Here is a 25,184-nt window from a genome sequence, read left to right on the forward strand (position 1 = left end):
CTATGATAACTCGCTGAATTCGTCTCAACACTGGCTATCACATCGTGCTAAAAAAAACATAACATTCCATTTGAAAAAATAGAGTTGACCTTGAAATCTCCTCTATGTCTCCACCCACACAGAAAATGTTTGTGTCACAATATGTCCCCCTCTATACCGTGTAAGTTTTCTATATACCATTTTTTCATATTATTACAAATAACGGCAATATTCAAACTGGACATAGTTATTGCCCCACCCTGTATAAAATAGTCACTTTTGGGTCTCCATAAACCCAGTGGAAAATTACTGAATCATCTCCAGTAGGCAAAGTGTTGTGACTAAACCTTGATGACTAGGAGAATTTTAAGATATGAGACAGCATTTTAGTACCTATGAATGGTACTTATGGTTGATATGTTTTATATGTATGGAACAAATGAGGTGAACTTGACATAATTACAGTTTTAGAAACAGCTCTTACTTCGTAAAATATAATGATCTTTGAATTACTTTGGATATCTTGAGTTTAGATTGCATCTGAAAATTCTTTCATATGTCTGCCTTCAATCAAAAAGAATGCAACAAGTTGCAGTATCTATGTAGTAGATTCAATACAAAGATAAAATAAATGAAACTCATAAAATATTTATCAAGGCAGAGGAAATGAAAAACCTTTTTTACAGTACATTCTATCATTCAACATTTTCTTATTTCCACTTAAATGCATTTCTTAATATTATTTAAGACATGCATTGCTTTCCTTACGATGGTTTATAGTAAGCCAATGTTATTTAACAGTTCTTATCAATCTGTAGTTCTTATCAAATCCCACTCATAGTTGGGTGAACGTGTCAACAAATTGTATGATATAATTACAATTTCGTAATAGGGTTTATAAATACATTGAATACTAAATATTGTATAAATGTTTATTACAAATTTTAATAATTGCATGCAGGTATAAGAATACAAATTTTTAGAAACAGATTGGCATGCATCTTATACAGAAAAATATAATTAAAAGTGTTGAGAATTAATACTTGACAGTTATTCGCGACATCTGCATGAGAATGCGTCTATCGGACTGATCGTCTTTTGTTTTCTTGCGGTGATTCCGTTTTGTCTGCGTTCCTTCTTTTCTGGAACACTCCACATTCTTCTCTACGCGCGAAAGCATGTAATTTTCGTATATCAAATAAAGTGTGTTAAAGTCTACCATTAGATCCACATCCATATAATCCTAACAAAAAGCTATACATATAATAACAAAAATTAGGCCATTGAGGAATATCCTCTTTAAACAACAAGTAACAGTGTACACAGTAGAAAACAAATGTTACTTCTTAAGCAATAAAGATTAGTAGTAATATAATAAAGTACTAATTGCTTGGAATGTCGTAACAACAAGACCAATTGCGAAAGAGATTGCTCGGTGTGGTTGCTTAGATACCACAGCATACGATAATGTGTGTACGATCCTTGAAATCACAAAGGTCCTGATTAAAACTCCAGCCAACCAAACAGGTGGGTTTGTAGTTAACCACAGAGAGGTTACTATGAACCAAAGTGGAATATTTTCTAAATCATTCAAATGGCATCTGCGCACACGTGCGATGTCTGGATCGTTGTCAGCAACTTTTGATCCTTTAATATGAGGAGCATCATCAGGATTCACAAAGATCTACAAAAAAGGATCACGTTATTTCATTTGTTCGTACGCATGGTGAACAAGTAGAAATAAATGTTTACTATAACGGAACTTACCTTCTTTTGAAATCTGTAACGGATAGTCATTAACACCACTGCTACCATTTTCAAAGAAACTATTGCGGTCCAAAAGCCGAAAATCCGGAAAAGTTCCGGCTCGATCCCAAACACATTCTCAACCATGACTCTGCCAATGTTTTTTATTAAACGTTCAACGATATACTGGTCTTATTAATGCGAGTCCCCTTTATATACGATAGGAATGGTGACATAAAAATAACAAGATGGAGATTATAACATCGTTTGCATGAAAAGTGGAAAGTCATTCAAGATAACTGTTTATCCCACTCCAGACTCTAGTTGACTCTAGTCCACTCTAGTCAACTCTAGTCCCAGCCATATCGTATACACCGAGTGTATCAATAGTTGATTATGGTTTCGAAACTAATTATTGAATTTTGATCCACCCTGTATATACTCTGTATATTATGCACTGCATACAGTACAGTTTCACAGAATACGTTTAAATTAGTCCATGAATTATGAACACAAAATAATTCAATTACACCGTAAATAGCAACTCGAATCTTCTCTACTCGATTACATTGTTATTAGCGGACACCGTTTTCTATTGATTGACAGATAGACGACGTCACGAGTTCAGACACCAAGAAGAATACTATTGGCTACGTCATGGGATGGTGGGGGATAAAATGCGACACTGCAAGTAGAAAATATATTAAATATATAATTGTAGCTGTATATTTGCGTAATTGTTAACGTCCTCTTCATAATTTTTCACCTTGTCTAATTGGAGCCACTAGAAACGCGCGACACTGTAGCTCGCGCTGATTGGCCAGCACTGTCGACCTTGTGCCGGCAGCGTCCAACCAGCGTTCGTGTTTAGCAAAGAACGATTCAGGGGGGCCGTTTACGCGGTTTCTCAGTCCTGTCACGTGAATGGGCGCTCGTTCTCCAATCAAGAGGCAGCAAGCATAGAAATTCGTTCTTGCGGATCGAACCCGACGATTGGATCGTTGCTGGCTCGTTTCCACGGTAAAAATCGCCGGAGTTAAATGTAGAATGGGGGAGCTGGTTCGGGCGCATGCGCCGGCAGCAACGCTGACGCAGAAGGTACGTCAGCTGTTTTGTTAGAGTTGCGTGCATCGGGAATGGTGTATTGTTGACTGCAGAGGATATACCTACTTCGCAGTTCGTAGCTCCGACCGTATTTCTTTGTTTGTTTGGTGTGTAGAACCGTATACTGTATTCGTCGTAGAGGAGGTCCAGCCGCGTGTGGAAGGATCACGACGCGACTCAGGCAGGCGCCGAGGAAAAACCACGGTGGAGGCCTCGAATTACCTGGTGGAGAAAACCGTTGGAAAGTGATATTCTCTCCCGAGGAGAGGAGCAGTGTTCGCAAAGGCGTCCGTCCGACTGTGGTGTCCCGTGCTACCACTTCAGGAGGCTTTGGACGTTCCGCGTTTCCGGAGGCAGGCCCGTCATTCCCATCAGGAAAATTCCAAAAATATGGCACAACCGACCAGCTCGGCGCTCAGGGCGCTCGCCCTCGAGTATAAAAGCCTCCAAGAGGAACCCGTCGAGGGGTTCCGCGTGAAACTCGTTAACGAGGACAACATGTTTGAGTGGGAAGTGGCTATCTTCGGCCCCCCGGACACGCTCTACCAAGGTGGATACTTCAAGGTAAATCATCAGAATTATTCTTAGATTGTTTCGCTCGTGCCGGGAACCTTGCTCCAGGAAACCGATGCTTCTTTCTCTCCTCCGATATTCTTCCCTCATCTACCCTCTCCCCTCTCCTTTCCTCTATGTGTGTTTCTCCAGCATTCGCGAGCACAACGCTTTCCATTTTGTTGGTTATGTTTTCGATTTCTCTTTCGATGACGCGAATGTTATACCGTGGTGCGTTATTTGTTGTATAAGCTCGAAAGCTGTTCGGCTTCGCTCGATCGATCATTTCTTTTTTTTTTAAGAGCTTCGTTCTTCTTCGTTTCTATTACCTGTTCACCGGGCGATTTTATAATTTTAATTACTTGAAAGGACGCAGAACTTGACAAGTGAAATTGTTTGACGTAGGCGCTAATCAATTGGCTTGACGCTATATGCGCGGAACGGCAGATGCTTCGATAATTTGTATTATTTATTATTGTTATTATTATTATTGTAATGAAACGTTACAAATGGTCAAGCTTGGCACCCGACACGCATGACGTATGCGAGACGTCATGTTAAACCAGAGCGTCAAGAAAATGAGTATGTAGTTGTTGAACCCCTTGCACCAAGATTTATTTTACGATTAAAATTATTAGAATTTCTTTGACGTTTATAATTTACCAGGAGAGAATGTAAATCTATATTTATTGTATGTGAACGCGTATTCTCCAATGGCTAAACATTGTTTACAGTAAAATAGAATTTCAATTCAATTTAAAGGAAATTTATGACATGCATATTTAGCAGATTTTGTCTTCATCGCGAGTCTGACTCGGCGTTATATCACAAGGGGTTAATAGGTTAATAATTGCGTTTAAGCGATGCGGAGAAATGTCTTAGAGAAACGATCTATCAGCTGTTAATTTTATTTGCAAAGTAACGTCCAGCTGAAAATTCAACTTTCCGACGCAACGGGTGGGAGAAAGGAGTATAGCGTTCAAAAAGAGCGCACGGATATTTTTCGAAGATGGACGCATAGCGTTCTCATGAAAAAGTCACACGGCTATAGCATTCTGTTACCTTGGCCAGCAAAAAGAAAAAAAAAAAGAAATAGCGGCTGACCATCGACTATTCCGATCTCACGGAATTCACCGGACACGAGTATTCGCGCGCGCTACTTAATTACTATCCGACGAATTTTTTTCGCCGGCTCGTAGCCGTTGAAAAGCAACGGCCTCAGCGTTGAGCAATACTGGAAACGAAGGATTGCTCAATGCAGACGGATCGGCTGACCTGCATTCTAGAGTAATTTTAAATTCCCGATGCGGTTTCGAGTGTCCCGTCGAATCGTTTCGCGAGAATCGTTAACCCGGTCGATCGACGGATTTTTCAATCGCGCTGCGCACCGTAATGGCGCGCTTTTTTAAATATTCACGTTATCGTCGAGATACATTGATCGATCGGTACTGCACATTGTGGGGATATTGTCACGCGGACCGTGCCGAACTCAAATATTTATTTATAGCAACGTGCCTTAGCAAACAAATGCTCTATCTACAAATTTCATCTATTTTCTATTCAGTTTGGAGACGGTGGAGCTTGTTGGCTTTATTTTTTAATGTCGTAATCGAGTTTCTCTTTTGTTGTAAACAGATTACAAATTTCAGTGCATTCACAATGAACGCAACCGACAAGGGAATTGCAGTGACCCGGAGAAAAATCCAATATATTTCGAACTTCGCATATTAGTGGGGAAACTCGATCGAAGCATCAGGCGGCTTTTTTTTATACTGAAAATACCACTTGAAGGTTAATTAAATGCTTTTCTATTTTCGCCTGCACCAGCGTTGCATCCACCTGCAAAAAGATAACGCAGAATAATGCATCGAGGGCATTTCAAAAAGAGCGTGAAATTTTCAATTAATTATACTGTTTCTCTTCCGGATCGAAACGCATCAAAAGAAAGTACAAATTTTCTACCTGCATTGCAACAAACTCGAGTGAAATAGAAATTTGTTTTCTATCTTACTATGTTTGGCAGGTTAAAAGTCAAATAACAGTATTTTTAAATTCTTGTAATACTTTTACCGTATTAAATTGCAGCCATTTATTTTTCCTACAAACGCATAACGCCCGCTGTCTACTAATAAAATCGCGGTTTCTCCTCCGGCAAAAGTGAAAAGGAAGTAATAAAGAAAAAAAACGAGCCTATCGTTAACTATCGTTTCCTATCGTTTCGCATTATTTTCCGTTATTTTCATCGTGCGCCCGGCCGGCTGCGGCGATATTCGCGATAGCATTACGCGTTCCGTCTGGTCCGCTCGCGGAAAATGAATCGTGGCGCGTGGTTACACGGTTTTTGTGCGGCGCACAGGGTCCGCTTTCTAAACCACTCACTCTCCGCTTCGTTATGAATTTACGAACGCTTATTCACGTAACGGCGCGGCGCGTCGCCGTGTTGCGCCCCGTCTTCCCACAGCGCAGCGCGTTTCCAGCGCAGCACGGTGAAACGCAGCGTAGCGCGCAACCTACCCAGCCAACACCGTTATTTGCGAATCGTATCGCATCGTATCGTTCCGTGTCTCTCGGTGCTGCACGTGACCCAGCCGCTACGTGGGTGTTTCGAATCCTGTTCGACCGGGTTCCCTGCACCTCTCTTTTTCTCTCTCTCTCTCTCTCTCTCTCTCTCTCTCTCTCTCTCTCTCCGTGCTGCAAGTAAATCGAAAACAGTGTCGTTCCACGTATCAACGAGACTCCTGCGAGGACCTATCGCGATTACGCGAAAGCATGTGGATCCGCGGACCATTGTTGCGCGCCCGCTTGGCAACCATTAGCAGAATTGATCTAATTTTTCCGCGAACCGACCGACCCTGACTAACTGGTTTCAGATTTCCTATTCTATTATCAGTGCAAAAATCATTGCTACTTTATAATCTCCTGTGACGCATAGCAGGACTATTTCGAATACGGTCACCGGGAAACTTTCGGCGAAGGTAGGGTAAGGCACCCAATTACTGTGGGGCTACCAGTTACTGTGTCTATATGAATTACACTTATTTTTAAAGCATAATGAATATTGAAAAGAGATATGTGACTTTTTTAACCCTTTGCACTCGAAGCTAGTTTAACTCCACAACGAAACATTTCTTCCGACCTAGAATATTTCCCTTCTATATTTTTTTTCATGTTATACATACGAAAACGGTGCAATACAAACAAATTTAATAATGTGAAAAATATTTTGAATAATGATACAGCAATTTTTAGTGGTGACTTACAGGCACCATTCGAGTGCTAAAGGTTAATATTCATTATGCGTTAAAAATAAGTATAATTAGTACAGGCACAATAACTGGTACCCCCACAGTAATTGGGTCCCTTATCCTAGAGTCACTCGCGTTCGGGACGCTAGTTTATTTACCGGTGGCATTTTGCAATGTTAATGAGTGTAGTCATCGCTTAGACGACAACACCTCCGCGAACAGTGAAAGACAAAAATTGCATTCCTTCTTTTTCTATCCGCCATTTCTCCAACGTCTCTCGTTGTCGAATAAAAATATAATTATTTCACTTATTATTGAGTTCAGTACAGTTTAAAATTAAAAAATTCACCCAATTCAATAACGTTGTAGAGAATAGCATGTCGCTTCGAAATCTAAAGTACACAACCCTTTCTTCGGCTAATCCCGTTCTTTTCGCGGGTACCAAAAAAAGAAGCATACTCGAAAAGTTCGAGCAATCTGCCGCTGCACGACCAACTTAGGCCAACTTCTCCCATAAAGATCCAGCGATTTGTTTCGCTATTAACACATTCGCGACCGCTGACGTGAATTCACGTCATTTTAAATTCTATTCCTGATTGCCGCTGATGTGAATTCACGTCCTGTAATTTTTGATTCTAAATGCGGCAACATTAGTCGCATTAATGGGACTGGATTTAAATTTAAATTATTAATTAATTTCATAAATTAATTAATCCTTGCTTTAGCGATAAAAGTTCGCGACAACCAGCTTCAGAATTTCATTATTTTCGCCGGTACTCAGTATTAGAAACGGAAAAAATTTGCCGAATGTGTTAAAATCGGTGGGAATCGCACTGCTAGCGGGACAAGGAGATTACCGGAGCGGTTTCGGCATGAAACCGCCACTTTTTCTTGCAACTTCCACTTCTTTTGTCCAAGATTCGTCGATCCTCTTTCGACACCGCCGTCAGCACCGAATAACTTCAGACCGACGATTTCGAAATCGAGTTCGCCGAGCACGACGCTTCGAGACCGTGCGGTTTCGAAGTAAATCGTAAACAACACCGTTGCACGTATCATCGAGCCGTCGCGAGGACTTATCGCGATTACGTTGTACACGTGAATTACCGGCTATTGTCGCGCGACTAGAAGCCATTACGCCGGGTCCTTGAGTTCGAATGGACACGACGCGAAAAGGCAGAACCGTCGGGCCGGTTCTAGTCCGAGGTGGCCAATGAAACTTTTAAACATGGAAACCAAGGAAGCGGCAAATAATTTCGTATAATCCGGCTGTTGGAAATTTAATCCCGCGGCGCGCACTGCTCGGCCTCGTTTTACGATCGCGAATGCGAAGACCTCGTAAACAGTCTCGCTGTACACGCGTGTCGTATCGTTTCTTGCGAATCGCTTATCGCGATTACGCGAACCAGTAGCTGTCATGCTCGAGAAAACCATCGGCGATCGCTTCTCCACTATTATTTTTCAATCGGCCGTCCTTTCTTCGAATTCCGAAGACGCGGAGTCTCCGGCAAATTGTTTGAACCAATGGTAATTTCAGTTTGCGCAATTATCGCGTCGATGGCATTTATTTGACTTTTAAATGCGGCAAATTGTTGTTCGACACGCGTTTTCGGCGAAGCACTTGCGAACATATTCCGTGAACGTCGAAGGTTCGTTTATTTGAAAGTCAAATGGAACCGAATTATTTTTCTAAAATTACTAGAGGAACGTCTTCTATATTAATTATTTAATAGCATCATTGTTCACCATCTGCACGCAAACGAACGCTGCAACTTGGTTCGCGAAACACGTTCAACAGCTATCTCCCTCTCCGCTCTGCAAATAAATCGCGAATATTGTTGTTGCGCACATCAAGCCACATTGTCACGAAGACGTACGGCGATTACGCGGAGCATCTGGATTATCGGAAATTACACCGGCCTCCCTCAAGTCACTACGGTTTCAGCGCGAGGTCGCCATTTCGTTGACCTTTCGTCTCTGAATGACCGCTCTTTCTTGCGCGGATCATTTGCTCGATGATTTTGCACTCGGCGCTATTCTCATTCTGAAACTAAATTTTTCTTCCGTCTTGGAATATTTTCATCTTATTCATACGAAACCGATCCGATTTCCACATATAATATTTAAATGTTTACTAATCTATTAAATTTCGTAATGTAACAAATATTTTGTAATATTTTTTGTAATTTCTTTGAAATTTCCAGAACAATTTCTAGTGGTGCTTCAGAGTCACCACTCGGGTGCAAAGGGTGAACGTGCCGAGCAACCTGGCGTATTGTTCTCTCAGAGAACTTTTCTTTTCCATAAAGATCCGCGGTCTAATTATAACGATTGCAACGTACCGGAGTAAATCGTTACAATTTTTACAAGACAAATCGATCGGTCGCTCTCAGTGTTCGGCGCGTTTATCGTCGATTAGAGCACAGTGAAACTAATCGAAGGTTCTCGACCGGCAGCTGGAAAGCCGACAGAGTGTAGCAGGCTTTGCGTCATTGACTGTCACGGGATGGCAGAGTCGCGCAAACATCCGCCAAGTCCGCTAATGACGCCGTCGTCGGTGATCATGCGAATTCGCCAATTATCGATGATTTCTTTTTCGGCGTACACGGGGGCACGGATAAGACTCGCGCGCGCTCACACACACACATATACATGTGCGAAACGGAAACGATAATTCGCTCCGAGCTGCGAACGAAAGCGTTCGAAGTTTATCATCGATCCCGTTGGCCCGTGATCCATATACGACTTATCATAAAACGTCGCTACTTTCCCAGGATTTACGATCGACCCGGCTCAGGCGGAGGCGGGTCGTAATATGTTCGCCGTGTTACATAAAATGCCATCGAGCATTGTCTCGGTTCTATCTTTGGCCGGCGTACCGCCGAATCACCTGAACGACTTTCACCCAATCCCATTCCGCTCGACAGGGACGCTAACACATTTTTTCTTTGTCAAGACTAGGAAACCGCTCAGAGAGAAGGGAGAGGGATTCCACCAAAACAGGACATGTACAAGTTTTTCTTTAGCGGGTGTGTACTGTCTAGAATACTATGAGTTCTCGATATGTGTCAACAACACGGTATCGTCCAAGAGACGTACCCTAACTCTGTTATGTTTACACTCCTCGGCGTCCAAGCTTCGCGGGCCCTCGCGAGGTATACCCCGCGGTAGTGGGGATAATTCCGCGACGTTTATCACCCAGGCCTTGGCGACATATATAGAGAAATCACTGTGTGTGGTTATTCTAGGGAAAACAGATGAGATTGAAGCGGTATCTAGGTTAGGTCTAATTCACTATGGTTAATCAACACTAAACTTATCACCGTCGGTCAAAATAACCGTTCCAGATTTTTTATTTTACAATCACTGAAATTGTAAATATATTTAGGAGGAATATATCTAGGCAAATGAACTCAATCTCGTAATTTTTAAGGCTCCGGTAGGTTTAGTGTATATGCGAATAATACTGAAAATATTTCTTTTGTCCAAGGTACATAGGCGAAATCGGATACAGAGCGAGAGAGAAATTTTTATGGAATTTTTTTTCTTCATAATTCATGATAGCAGTAATCTAAGCACTGGTCTAAATTAGGCTACTCTCTTCTTCTCTCTCTTATGTCTTGAGAATTAAATTGGATCGCGATTAACATTCGGTCTTAACACTAGATTTACGGGACCCGTCAAAATGACGGATTCTAATATTTTTAAATTGCGAATATTGAGATTGTAAAAATGCATCCATGATCAATTATTTAACAAATTGATTTCTTTGGGTATATATTATTAAAAAAATGGCTACAAATTTTGATCGATACATTCATGTTATTTTTATAAAGTAATGTAAAATAGTTTAGTGCTCCGTAAACCTAGTGTTAAAAGCGATCCTTAATTTGCACCATGCATACAAACTGTTGTTTATATTGACTATATATTTCTGCCAGAACAATGACGAATATATAAAATTGTACAGGTCTTTTAGATTTTTTCTTTGCATCAATTTACTATAGCAAACTTAAGTAGTCAAAAGCAGTAGCAATTTTAAAGAATCGAGTACAGTAGCGATCTCGAGTAATCAGATACAGTATCAGTCTAAGTAATCAATAAACTGCGGATCTTTATGAAAAATAAGAATTGCCTGCGTCGATTGCGCGAGACAGTAGGCACACCGAGGCTTCCTTCTTCCTTCGATGATCCTATTAACTTGAACAATATCGACATTTGTAAATACTTTTACCTTTACCAGCGTTCCAAATTGCATCAACTCGTTTTTATCATAAGTGCATAAGTCAGTCTCACCTAGCTGTTACGTGAACTAGACAATTTCAGAAATTTATGAACACGATAATCCATACAGAGTTTCACATTTCCGCATAAAAAAAAGGTGATCGTATCGACTCGGTTGTTTCCCAGCGATGCACTTTCCCAGAAAGGGTATGCATTGCGCGCGAAGGCAAATAGCGTGAAGATAAGAAATAAAAAGATCTATATCTCGCGCATTATTGATTGGGACGCCACGTATAGAGACGTTAACGATACCACGGACGTCGCTTATTTATAGATGCATCTGATTAAAAGACCGGTGAAACGTTGAAGTATACCGGCACCATGAGTTTTTCCGCGATTTTGGAGAGCCACAGGGAGCCTTCGGCAGCAAGAATTCGCGGTGAAAGTGCGAACCCGTTAACCAGGTGATTTGTATGGATCATAAACGGCCGTGTAAACGCAGTTAGCGGCGGGCAAAGTCAATCTGATGAAGACTTTGCTACGTAAACGTTGAAATACTCGCGGAGGGTGCAGCACGAGGGATCGATACTGTGTGCAATGCGCTCGGTCGCGTTACTAATTGTTAGACTGCGGATAAATATGCGCTCGCATGACACGCGAATCCGGGAGACACGGTCGAATATATGGAAAACGATTATTCGTAATTCAATAATATTTTCGCTCGCCCGGGAAATTGTTCACCGTGGGTAACAGAATTTCTGTTTCGCACCTGCAACCACGGTCAATAATTATTACACTCAGTTCTCGTAATAGTTGAACGTAATTGAAGGCGACCGAACTTTTCTGCACGATGTCTTGCAAGTTTTAACGCGGTTTAGTCTATAGTTTCAGCCGGTGGTTTGGAACGATTTCTCCGTAAATGAAACTTAACTGAAATTATATGAGATTGTACAGTGATTTCTTTATATATGTCGCCTGGATAATAAACGTCGCGGAATTATCCCCACTTATCGAAGAGGAGAGGCCTCGGCCATGTCCCCTGCACGATACACGACGCTGGAAAGACCCCTGTTGATGACATACATCGAGAATTCACTGTAATTCACGCGAGAATGCACTATGGAAGCAGTAAATGGAATTCTATTCAGGTTTTATTCAAGCATATTCTAAAACTTTCCTAAAAAGAATAGCTCACAGTCTTTTTTAAAGTGATCGATACCGCACGACTCTCTCCTTTACATTTCCCCGCGCACGAAAAGTAGGGTTGTGAAGGGACAGTCCAGGTGCAAAGAAAATTGAATGGTTGTTCGATACGGACGTTCGTAAGATTATCGCTAGAGGATCTGGTCCTGGCAAAGTGTTAAACGACTGCTTCTCGGGGCCGTGTAGAGGATCGGAATCAGGAAACGCGCTATTTGTTTGCCGGACGGTTGCTCAACCCGGCTAAAATGAAACCTCGGCAATAAATTGATCGATATCGTTCGGCGAGCAACGGTGAACTTGATCGCAGCAGCAGCGGTGGCCGGCGCTCGTCTCGCAGACAGAGCTATTATTAACGGAACTGTATCGCGGATAGAGTTTAATCGCGATAACGCAGCCCGGTAACGGGGCATTCTAGAGCAGAAGTTAATCCCGTCGGGGCAACCAAGAAAACCATCCGACGAAAGTTTTCGCTGGCTTGCTGGCTGGCTTGCTAGAGGATGGAAGCCGAGGTGCTGCCGAACGCGTGCCTCTCCCGTGAAAAAGAATCGAGTTATTTTCAGCGTCGCAGACTCGTGCACGGACATGCGCTCGCGAATATGCGCGAACCACATTTTCGCTCCCTGCGATCTTTACCGGCTGCCGAAAAATCGAAATAATCCCGCACGGCCGTTGTGCTTCCTTCGGCTCGACCGCATTTCGCAAATTCTTAGTGGAGCTCGCGCGAATTTTTCTGGGCGACAAGCATTGATTTATCGAGGTGCTTTACTTGAAACTCTTAACTTGAAAGCTCGAGAATACTCGTGTGTTATAATATAATACACACTTTTACAAGATAATTGTTAAGACTGCAGCGAACCGACGAAACCCTGATCATTATCAAACGCGTTCTCATACCGTCTATTTGGTTTTCGTAGCAGAGCACGCTTTCGTTAATGTATCCGGCACTTTTCGATTGTCTTCAGTCTCCTAGGAGGTCGTGATCAGTGACCGAACTCGATAGAACTCTTTGGTCAGTGACCACCCAAACCGCTAGAATGTTCTCAGTAGTTACCTGATGGTATATCAAGTATATAGTCGGTCATTGGTGGTCACATGACCACTGTGACCACAGATCGATGACCGAACTCGATCGAATTCTCTGTTTTCAGTGATAACTGAAACTCGGGTGTTATAATATAGTATAGTACACACTTTTACAAAATAAGTGTTGAGTTAAGAGGTTTAGGAATTTACTGCTTCACTTGGAAAGATACAATTCAGCACGATAAGAACCTTGGTTAAGTTTGATTAAGTAGTTCATATGAAACACTGTTAATTCTTCGAGGACATCAGGACCGTGCACCTTCTTCGTTGAAAATAAACAATTTAATGTACGCAACGAAACACCATGCTTTGATCTAAAGGAGCTAATGAATCTAATGATCTAAAGGAGCAGCAAAATTGAACGGTTTGAATTCGATGGAAAAATTTTAATTGGATCAGCTGGAACATGTTTCTGTGCCAGCATGGACTGTTAGAAATTAAAGTACCGCTTCGATGGTAGAAACGTTGTTCGCCTTTTGCCTTGTAAAATCGACTGATAACGAGACTCTCGGCGAAGATCTCCTTTCGAATTCACTGAACACGAACGTTACTCGTTTCTGCGAGGTTGAAATAGATTCGTGTTACGTTACGATCGGCACAGAGCTGTCGGAGACACATTATAAATAACGATTTCGCTATCGAAGACAGAGAGGTTTTAATCACGCCAGCTGCGAAGAAAATCGCGGGGCAAGGGGTTAAGCGATTCACGGATGAATAATGCAGAAATGATTCCCGCGAAGAGAGGAGCGACTCCCTTCGCGGCTTCTGGGATGCGTCCTGAAGGTCGGCTCATTTCGTGGCCCTTATTGTTACACCCGGGACCCCGGGTCTCTCGTATGTATATTCCTTTCTTTCATTTGGGCCGAGTCCACCCCTCGAATCGCAGAGGCAGACGCGCTTTCAATCTCTCTCTCTCTCTCTCTCTCTCTCTCTCTCCTCGCTCTCTTCTCTTTTTTCTCGTTCGTGCAACGAGGTCTGCAATCACCCGGGGATTTCGATGTGCCAGATACTCTGTTTCCCGTCGTCGTACTCGCGCTACCTTCCTTATCCGCGAAACCGCAGCGCCGTTAATAGTTGAAAACATTGTTCCACCTTTCGCATACCTTTCCCGTCGAACCGGGACTCGCAACCGAAAATAACTGTTTGGAACTGCGTAAAAGGGTTCCGATTAAAACTGCTACAGAGAACATTTGTCGCGAATCACTGTCACAACGAAATTTCCAACCCTTAGTGTCTTCAGTTACCTTCTGCGTTAGAATCTATTCTGAACTGCCACTGTAGGTCACTGTAAAGTCGTCGTCGTCAACGATGCTCTAGCGATTCGATTTTAAATGCGTCAGAAGGCAGAACGGAAAGTGTTCGATGAATTTCAGTATGTGTGAGTCGTTGAAACAGTGTAGACTGTGGATTGTATCCATACTTGGGAAAAATTAGTGACTGAACTATGAAGTATTATTATTATAATATTTTTATTTTGCATAAAAATCGACAGTCCAACGACGATCCCTGTAATCCCGAAAGGAAATCGATAAGCCGCATGCACAGTGGATGAAGTCACAAAAATGATCGTGGACCGAATAAGAATGAATTTTCCTTTTATCGATCGATTGAGTCTTGTACTAGGACTTTGCAGTTCATAATTTCCGAAAAAAATAAGAAAATGTCCTATATGTCCTCCAAAGGCTGTACATTAACAAGAAAATAAAATTCAATTTCGATTTAAAGAAAATCAACGCTAAGCCTACCAAATATTAACAGTATCTGGTAAATATTATAAAAATGGCATGCCTAAATTTATTGAGATTGTCCCTAATTTTCAATAGAATAAATGCTTGGACGAGGAAATTTATTCCACTGTTTTCCATCAACGAATTTTCATAGTTTCAATAATTGTAAAATATAAATCCAGTCGTACTGACCGTTATGGGTTCACTGCTAATGAAATACATATTTATTTCGAGTGTTTGTCATGCGAGTACCTAATCTGGGGGGGGGGGGGTGTTCCTAAGTGTCGAACTGCAGGGTACAGTGTTCATGGAAAATCCAGTTAAACGAGCTCCGGAGCAAACAAGCTTGTAGTCCATCTTCTTCCCGATTTAGGTCACCGTGGAAATCCTTGGGAATCAGGCACGGTCACCGGCGGGTCGCGACGTTACCTAGATCGCGACCCGGCATCTCAGGGACGTTGGAGCTGGTGTGTCGGGTCGGCGAAATAGGTCATGAAAATTTGTGGGTCATCCGCAGGCTGCACGCGGCTCGAAATCCGCGGCGAGTTAACGACCGACTGTTTCGGATATCGCGACGACGAAATCGCTTCCTCCTGTCCGGTGCCAATATTTACGCGAGCGACATTGGCGTCGCGACGCCCAGATCTTATTCGTATCCGACGGTCGCCGGTCGTGGCGAAGCGACAACCGGCCACGTTTTTTTTTTCCTCTACCGTCCGTCATGGTATTGTCAAGGTAACAGTTCCCCGGTGACACGCGCCCGAGACCGTTGCATTATTGAACAGAATCGAATGCACACTCGACGCGGTGTCCGAGCGTGTGCACTGCTCGCAAGTGTCTCCGAGCTCCTAACTTTTCCAAAATGTATGAGACCGGCAAAAATTTCCCCCCATTGTTGTTTCCACGTTAATCGCGAATTCGCGTTTTATCCATTCGCGGGGGGAAAACGAGTCGAACATAGAAACTTCGGTGTTACTTTATTATTCATTTATTGTTGCTGACAGTCCCTCGAGCAATTTCACCGTTGTGCGAATGGTCAGGTTGGTGCATGCGAAATGTCCGACTTTAGAATGCAAATGCAATGTGGCTTTCTGATTTCGAGTACAAAGCTGATCTTCGTGTTTTATTTCGATATTTAGCACTAGGTTTACGGGACCCGTCAAAATGACGGGTTCTAATATTTTTAATTTACAATTGTTAAGACTTTAAAGATACATCCGTGAGAAATTATTCAACAAATTTATTTCTTTGGGTATGTTATTAAAAAAAAAAATGGCTAAAAATTTGGGCAGCACATTCTTGTTTATTTTATAACGTAATATAAAATAGTCACTTTTAGTGCTCCGTAAACCTAGTGTTAAGATCAATTCTAAACACAATTTATTTCAATGTTCTGGGAAAAAATAAACAAAAGCGAAGACGATAGTCTTGTGAATGATGAACGTGAACGGCAAAAAAAAAAAATCACTCTCCACTGTAATACATTATTAACACGTTAAGTGTAAAAAATCAATCCCCGAGAATCTCGCAAAATCAGTGCAATTTAATTATTGAAACTTAGAAATTTAAAATGTATTATAGGGGATGCAGTCTTAACCCTTTCGAATTCTAAAGATTCTAATAAAATTCGGTTTATCTCGATATGTCACGATAAAAATGAATTTCTAAACCTAGTCAAAAATCACTGTCGGTCATATGTGACTGACGTGTTAATATAATATTTCCACTAACTAGTGGACTGCGGAGTTTATGCGTTAAAAGAAAATAGGAAGATTCAAAATTAATGGTGCTCGATCAGTAGGTTTTATTCAGAAAAAAGTGTTCGTTCAACGGAACTGTTAAAAGGCGGGTATTTTATGTACAGCACCGTAATAGTTTTAAAAAAATTATTCTGGCGTTTCGAATGTCCGACAGGGGTACGAACGATGCACAAGCGTGCCCATCCGCGACATCATGCGACTTTTCGACGCGAACGGTGCGTGCACGGGCTCCCGGTGCAGTTAAACAGCCGATGGGAATCGATCCGACCGGGAACGCGACACGGAATCCCGCGGATCCGTCCCCATTGATACGGGAAACGCTGAAAATGCAGCGTAATTGCACGAATAATCGATCTTAGCTGCGGTTCTGCGAATGCCTGTCGCCCCGATGTCATGCGAGATTACCGACCGACTGATAAGTGTTATCGATTTCGCTGCGCCGCATCGTGAACCGGAACACGATGCTCCGCGTTCTCTCCGCAACCGAGTGGAAACGAGCTTGATTCCATATTCAGAGACCGCGCGAATCTCCGGCGTATCTCGCCTAAATCGGACGAGCAACGCGGCAAACATTGTGGCCGATAATCCTGGAAACTGAAATCGGCCGATTTTTCGTCCGGGAAAATTCTGCGTTCGAAGTCGCGATAAAATGAGTTCTTTGCTCCCGATACATTAGGAGCTGAGTAATTGAGAGAGATGTTTTTAAATAAACTGTGCAAAAAGTATCGGCTTGAAAACGTCTGTCTGTGAGAAGCCACTCTCAATGCTAACTCGTATCAGAAACAGACTCGGAGACTCCGGTTGAGAGTCCGGTTGCAGTTTAATAATTCATTTGCATAAACGTGTTGGAATCGCCAATTTTCTGCGCACGCAGATCGACAGCGGATTTCTTTCGACGTCGGAGAGACCGGTACGAATTATTAGCGGAACCGGTTTCTGCGTAGCTCGGTGTCTATCACTGTCTTCTGGTCAACAATCTAACGACTACACATAGTTCCGTCAGGCTCGTCGGACGACGTTGTCCGATGTTTGCCCGACGTTTCATGGCCGGCGAACGTGCTTACACGTGTTCCATTTTCTTCAGGTCGAAAAGTTCTCGGGGATGAACGCTGGAACCGGGACAGAGAGCCGGGCCGTTCCCGAGCTGCCAATTAAATATAAACACGCTCTCTCCCGTCCCGGGAACAGGGGAGAGCGCCGCGACGCGTCCGTCGAAACGCGAAATTCTCCGTGTTCTCCCCTCTAATTAATTCTGCTGGACAGACCAGACCCGGAGAATCGTTCCCGGATAGAAATGTAAACGTAAACACCGGCGGTCTCGCGATGGAAAGTAAGTTAATTCTGGGACGCGCTATCCCGGAGGACGAGGTGGATATTTGGGCCATGACCAGGTTGCGATCAATATAGCGTCCCGTCGGCGAACCATCGACGAAAGTCTGCCAGCTAGCGTCGGGACGACCCTTGTGTACATGCTCTCCGCGAAATGGATTCATCCTGCAGCGAACCGGCGAAACCCTGATCATTATGAAACGGGTTTTCATAACGTCTAATCAATTTTCGTAGCAGAGCACGCTTTCGTTAATGTATCGGGCACTTTTTGATTGACTTCAGTCTCCTAGGAGATCGTGATCAGTGACCAACTCGAGAGAATTCTTTGGTCAGTGACCAATCAAACAGCTAGAACCTTCAGGATTGTTAAACATATTTTTATCTCGAATTTTCTCCGTACTTCCCTGATGATATATCAAGTATATAGTCGGTCATTTGTGGTCACTGACCACTGTGACCGATGACCGAACTCTCTTTGACCAAATCTAACCACAGCAAAACTCTAACGATTATATAACGTCTTCTAGATTGATTTTCGATAATCCTGTATATGTTCGTGAACGTATCGAGTACTCCGTTGATCCTTAGGAGTAACTGATCGATGGTCAGTGACCGCGCTGGATCGAATTTCCCGGTCAGTGACCGAAATCGATTAAACTCCTCATCATTAAATCTTGACACATCGAGAACAGAAACTAGTTAGTTCCAAAAAGTTGCTTAAACGCTTCTCCATTGTATTCAACGCCGTTCATACACCGTCACTTTAGTCAATATGATATTTAAATTGGAATGAACTCTGACCACCTCCACGCAATTGTATCCGTGACAAAGTAGGGCTGATCGAAAAGAGTTTCACCATCTTCTGAAGCACGGTTCGCCATTTCGCAAGCACTACGAAGTCCGTGGATGCTTGGAGAACCGCGCAGTCGGTTTCTATACCATCGGTCGCGCTCTGCCGATCTGTTTCATGCACCGATCGCTTCCGCATGCAAAGCAGATCAAATTCTACTACAGAAATCGCACCTACTTCTCGCTATAGAAATCCGCTCCTTGCTCCAGCAAAATTCACCGCTCGACAAATCGCGTTTCGGTTGCACGAGCAATTGTCTTCCGAACATTGTCGGGCTGCTTGATTTGCGACAAACTCGCTCTACGTACAGTCAGAAACAAAAGTATTAGCACGGTACTCTCGCAATTGATACAGAGAATTTTTCTTTTTCACAATTCGCAGTCAAGAAGTAAAATTCCGCGTTTTTGATGGCACTTATATAAGTGAAGGATTTTATGAAACACAATTTATTATTGAAGGAGAAATACAGTCGATGTTGTTATGTCTGCTAGGTACAAGTGTACAGACATTATTCGACATCCAATGTCACGGTTACAGCTATTAGATTGTACGTAATCATTACATAAAATGTTATTCGAATCAGTTCAATAACGCATACCGCTAAACTATGAAGATACAAATTACATAATTAAACGCTCTGGCCGTGCCAATAGTTTTGTTGGCGATTCTATAACAATGTCTCCCGCGGTGCGGCTAGTTCCGATAAGCCCGCCAACACGATTATCAATCCGATACTAACGCGCACGTTCTTCTTTTCCAGGCACACATGAAGTTCCCGCCGGATTATCCATATAGTCCACCGAGCATTCGGTTTATGACGAAAGTTTGGCACCCGAACGTGTACGAGGTGAGTAAATACGGGAATTATCGATCCTCCCTTCATCCCCTTTTCACGTTTCACCCTGCGCCTCGCCCTCGTCCACCTCTCGTCCCTTTCGAATCTCTCTCTTTGTCTCACTCCGCTCTCCCGTCGCATCATCTTTCTCTCTTTCTCCGTCTCTCTCTCTCTCTCTCTCTCTCCCTGCTAGCTCTCCCGTCACTCTCTCTTTCCTCTCCCTTTCGCTTTCTCGGGGGCTCTCTTTGTCCCTCGCCCTCCGCTTTGTAGCTTTCGTGTCGTCGCACAGTGTTTCGCCGGATGGGGAAAAAAACGAAAATTCAACGCGTAAGATCTGCATACATAATTTTATCTTGAAAGATTCACAATAAAATATAGTCCACAATATTACCTGTAATTTTAGCTAAGTACATCTCTTATTAAAATTGGGAAATTCACTCGGTTCAAACGTGTGCTCTTGCCAAACTGTTTCTTAACACTAGGTTTACGGAGCACTAAAAGTGACTATTTTACATTACTTTATAAAAATAACAAGAACATGTGGCGACCAAATTTTTAGCCATTTTTTTCAATAACATATACCCAAAGAAATAAATTTGTTGAATAATTCCTCATGGATGTATCTTTAGAATATTAATTCATTTTGACGGATCCCGTAAACGTGTGTTAAGGTATTGCGAGACTTTGCAACCACCAACAGAATTTTTATATTTCTTTACCAATCGATTCAGATTATTTTGTTTTAAAAAGTATCTACGTATTTTGTTTCGAAATCAACTAGTTTAACAGTTAGGATTTTTCCCGGAACGCCTGTGTGCTCGAAGCAGTGTGCGTCGGGACTCGCGAAACCTGCGGCCTGATGCTCCGGCAGCTTCCCTCTCTCGCTCTCTCCCTCTTTATCTCTCTGTGTCTCCTTGTTTCGCCATGAAAACGCGCGTCTGAGTACACGTGTCTCGAGGGATATTAAGCGACCGTAATTTTGATAATTGACGGCTTTACCGGCGCGGTGAAATCTGCGCGGGCCGCGAAATCAACGCTGCTTTTCGAGGACTTTTTAATTCCCGTGCTTTCTCGGATCATCGGGACACACGAGCGTGCGCGAGCGTGTGCGAGCCTATCCGCTTGGTTTTGCGCCAATCGCCGTCACGGTGATATCGTTACCGACGATTCTCCAGCGAGCACTTATCTCCCCGGCTTCATCCAGCGAAATTCGAATCGAGTGAAAGGTGGAGAGGAGAGTAGAGCCGCCTCTGCATCGAGGATCTTGTTATTTATTACTCCCACCGCTTGTAAATACAGCGCGGGGGAAAACCCGGTGGAATTTTTAGCGAAACGCGCCAGGGGGATGCTCGATGGATTTAAATACCCCGGAACTACCCCTTAAATAATTTCTATCCCCCCGTATTCCAGCGGAACCGGTCCCGGACCATCCTAATTATCTTTCGTCTCACGTTCCAGCTCGTCGCTTCAAATGATTATTTCGGTAATCTCTTCTTGCGGAGATCTACGGTTCTTCTTTTATTCAATTATGCTTGCAACGTTCTTCTTCAATTTCGCTCTGAAATAATTACATGTGATATTCTTATTGCTTTGCTCTAGCATGTGTAAGTATCAGATCTTTAAACATAGTCTTCGTCGATTGCAACAAACCGGAGCCAGATTTTGATTAGATTAGAAATAACATATTAGACGTATCCTCAAAAATTCATTTAACCTTTCCAGTGTTTTAAATTCCACCTACGCGGTCGGTCCTATGAACGCGCAAAATCCGCAATCTAATAACGAACTATTAAAAGCGTTCGAGCGTAGGGGAGCGCAGCGACAAGATGGCGATAGTAATAGGGGCAGAAGAGGGTAGTTACCGAAACGAACGAGCGAGAGAGAACGGGGGAGGGGGTGGGGGGTTGTTCGGAAATGATTTTCGCGGAAAGTATCTCGTTTTCGAAGCGTATCGACCTCTCTCGAGCGAGAGCGCTCTCCGCGTGACCCTTCAGCGCGGGTACGAAAGAGTCAATGACCGTCCAAAGCTCGTTGGACATCGGTGTCCAGTCACTTGTTGTTGGAAGGGATGAGACTAGACTAACACGCCACGGTTAACGGGAATAACGCGCGTAAATTTCATGCGTCGAGCAAGCGCCGCATTAATTACGCGTCCCGGCCGGGACGAACGAACGCGCGATTATTATGAAGGAGACTCGCGCGGTTTATCGGCCGTCTGAAACCGCGGGAGCGGAGCCGTATTCGTCGCTGGCAGCTCTCGACATCTGCCGGGAGTCCCGCTTGTTCATTTTCATCTTGCTCGTTCTTGTTCATTTTCTTAGGAACGCACCGTTGCGACGACGGATTTTCATTTTCCAGGCCTCGTACACCGTTCCAACAAACTACGAATTTCACAGCTTCTCTTTTTGTTTATTTCGATCGTAGCATGGTCCGTTAAAACGCGGGAGATCGTGACTTTGATCTGTTCACGGACATAGCAGAAATATCGCGAACAATGTAACAGTCGTAGACTGCGGATTTTATGCATTTATGGTAAAAACGAGTAGGTGCGATTTAAAACGCGAGACAGATTTTAAGAGTTCCAATTTTCAAGTCCCAGCTTATTAAGATTATTAACCCCTTAACTTGTACGCTCGAGTTAATTCGAGCGCGCCAAACAGGCGAAACTGTGCACACTCGAGATAATTCGAGCGGCGTTGTATTTTATGCTGCTATAATTTTTCACACTCGAATATAATCGAGAATTGAAAATAACAATGTGAAAGCAAAGAAAAAAAAAATCGTTTTATTGATATCTATCATTTACATGGGATTGTAAGCTATAACACTTATTTAATCAAGAACAAAATATAGCCTTTTTCCATGGAACAAAAGCGCAGAAAGCGCAAAAATTGATTTTTTTTGCCGATTTTGTTTAAACTGTGCGTTAAGATTATTGAAGGAACAATGAAATCTCTATTTGGCTCCTGTTCCATTATATTCCAAGCAAACAATTTTTATTTTGCATAAAAATTCACAGATCCACAGGATCCACGCAGTCTGCTTATTATAAAGAGCGCATGAATAACGCGGATATGTTTCACAATTTTTACAAATGTTATCGTTGAAAGGCTGTCGTGGGAAAATTGTTAACCGGACATTGAAACTGTTCTATAAAAAAGTTGCAAGCCAGAGCAAAGAGTACAGGCGTGTGAAAGATATTATCAAAGATCTATTTCCATCTGGTACACGTCGCTACAAAGCAGCTTATTCCTAGATCATCTTCCGAGCTCAAAGGGTGAAAACAACCCCCTAGTCACTAAGCTACGTACAATTTATTAGGGGGACCCATAAGTAATCAGTTATTTTGAAATCTAAAACAAACTTTCTAGTAAGTTCAAGTTTTTATTTCTTAATTTATCATATAATCTCCATCATTATCAAGAACAGTTTGCCATCTTTCCTGCAAATTTTCAAATTTTGCTTTACCGTAAAATGTAAAAGTTTCCTCTTCGACGATCGGTACAGAGCTAAAGGCAGAACAAATTCTTTGCAAATAATTGATTACTTATGGGTGCCCCTAGTACTTTAAATGCAAGATTCTCCCGGAGAGAGTACAAACAAGTATCCAGGTATTCCTAATTATTTTTTTAACGGTCTGATGGAATAGTCGCTAATAGGCAACGCTTTCGACAGCGTCTTAGCGCTGTTCTGTTTAACGCAGGACTCCCGAGGTGGTAGAGGGGCAGAATTAAAATGAAGGGAAATCGCGTACGGTTCCGAGGGAAACGGTTTCACTGGAAAGCGATCGGCCAGACACACGGCGACGGTGTCTTCGATAATTGCTTCGCCCGAGGAAAAGAAACGTGGGGTAGCCGTCGTGTGTCGCGGGGGTTCACCTAACTTTTCCCCGATGAAAGTTCCGCCTCGCTCTCCGTTATATCGTGCGAACATGCTCGGCTGTTGTACGGCCCCGTGTACGCTATTTTCCGCGCGATGAATACTTTTCATACGTGTCGTGTCTTTTCGACCTCGCTCTCCGAGGCCAACATACTTTCCCGTCGTCGCCTCGTCTCGTCTCACGACTCTTCTCTTCTTTGTCTGTCTCTCTCTCTCTCTCTCTCTCTCTCTCTCTCTCTCTCTCTCTCCCTCATTCTCTCTATCGTTCGTTCTTCCTCCTTTCTTCGAGAAAGATTAATCCACCGCGGCAGCGTAACGTTAAACAAGAATACGAGTAATTCGTTTAACGAGTATGCAACGGCCGGACCCGGAGAACCCTTCGGTGTTCTGTCACCTCGATGAACCCCGGCAGCCTCGTGATTATCAGTCAATCGAAGCGTCTTCTCGTCGATACGTTTCAACCGTGTCGGGTCGCGCGGGTCACTCGGGTATGCGCCAGGTTTGCCCCGATACAAGTTGCGCGTTGCCTCGATGCAAGGTGCGCGTCGCCCCCTCCACTCGGCCCCGAAGCTGCTCGATAACCATGCTCGGCTCATTTCGCCTCTGCACGCATAGGCGCGCGAACCTGTCCTCCAACGATTCTCCAAAAAATCACGATCGAAGGCACAAACCACAAAAATTACATTTTTGTGCAAATTTTGTGTACACAAAGACTGCCCTTCGCGGGAAAAATTCTCTCCATCGGAGAGCCTCTTTATAGCAAATTCGAAACAAAAACTCGAGGCACAAGCTTCGTCTCTCTGTTCAGAGAAGAGGATCACGCCATTGTTTCTTCGACGTTAATATTCCAACATGTTTAGAAATCACGAGTACATTCCTCGTTTTAACTAAATTTTCCTCTAGAATTGACGGTACGCAATGTAAACATCATAAGGGTTGACCAGTGGCAGAAACTTCATTTTTAAGTAGAAAATAAATATCTAAAGAAAAATTGCAGTGACAAATTCAGTTGTAAATGTCTCGCTCTTCCGACAAACCAAGCTCGCAACCAGAGAAACGGTGTCCAAGGGCGTAGGTGATAGAAGCGCGGAAAAGAAGGGGGCAGAACGAGTGGCCGCGCCAATGCGGCCGGTTAAACGGTTGCCGACGTCCGGGGGCTCGCATAGGCGGCGGCTGGCTCGGAAATAATAGGGGCACGTTGCGTCGTCGGAACGTGTCGCGTAATTCGTGTGTAAACCGGCGGAATCTACGTAACGCGGGCACGTTCAATGACGGCCGAATGACTTTCCAACGAGGTCCCTTTGTCCGCGATCGTCTCGCCACGTGAGTCACGTGCGTGAGAGATTTGTTGCTCCGCGGGGGATCTTGCCCGACGCCGTAAACACCGGACCGAGAACCATGGGGACAATAACAGGCCGCGGAGAGCCTAAGCAGCGGTTGTGCTAAGTCCGATTTTTTTTTTCCGTGTACGCCGGACGGCATTGTTCCCGCGGAAATTGTTTGTCGAACGACAGGTTGCTTAACAGATAACGTGCACCGCCTCCCGAGACAAAGCGAAACTCTTCCTTTGTCGGCGATAGCTGCCGATTTGCGAAACGCTTCGGGAAGACGTGATCGCGACGATTGATCGAGCGTGGCGATGATCGACAAGTGATTCTTGGAAGAAAT

At 43.4% G+C, this 25,184-nt stretch overlaps 2 protein-coding genes across 2 annotated transcripts in view; one reads left to right on the plus strand and one right to left on the minus strand.

The window, feature by feature from the left end:
* Nucleotides 1–897: 897 nt before the first annotated feature.
* Nucleotides 898–2,040, minus strand: LOC143352905 (microsomal glutathione S-transferase 1). Its single transcript, XM_076785937.1, has 2 exons — nt 1,747–2,040; nt 898–1,663 (listed from the first exon to the last, which is right to left on the minus strand). The coding sequence occupies exons 1-2, from the start codon at nt 1,870–1,872 to the stop codon at nt 1,340–1,342; spliced, it is 450 nt and encodes a 149-aa protein (XP_076642052.1). The 5' UTR covers nt 1,873–2,040; the 3' UTR covers nt 898–1,339.
* Nucleotides 2,041–2,824: 784 nt separating this feature from the next.
* LOC143352900 (ubiquitin-conjugating enzyme E2 R2) overlaps nt 2,825–25,184 on the plus strand; it is a 41,551-nt gene continuing 19,191 nt past the window's right edge. The window contains exons 1-2 of the mRNA XM_076785930.1: nt 2,825–3,393; nt 19,563–19,649. Coding sequence (XP_076642045.1) covers nt 3,220–3,393; nt 19,563–19,649 — 261 coding nt within the window. The 5' untranslated portion in view covers nt 2,825–3,219. The remainder of the gene's footprint in view (nt 3,394–19,562; nt 19,650–25,184) is intronic.

The sequence above is a fragment of the Halictus rubicundus genome, chromosome 3, assembly GCF_050948215.1.
Source record: "Halictus rubicundus isolate RS-2024b chromosome 3, iyHalRubi1_principal, whole genome shotgun sequence".
NCBI lineage: Eukaryota > Metazoa > Arthropoda > Insecta > Hymenoptera > Halictidae > Halictus > Halictus rubicundus.

Excerpts from the sequence above, each read along its gene's own strand:
- LOC143352905 (XM_076785937.1), bottom strand. The coding sequence starts at position 1,872 with ATGGTTGAGAATGTGTTTGGGATCGAGCCGGAACTTTTCCGGATTTTC. Across the intron at positions 1,664-1,746 it reads GTTACAGATTTCAAAAGAAG|ATCTTTGTGAATCCTGATGA; the intron begins GTAAGTTCCGTT and ends CCTTTTTTGTAG.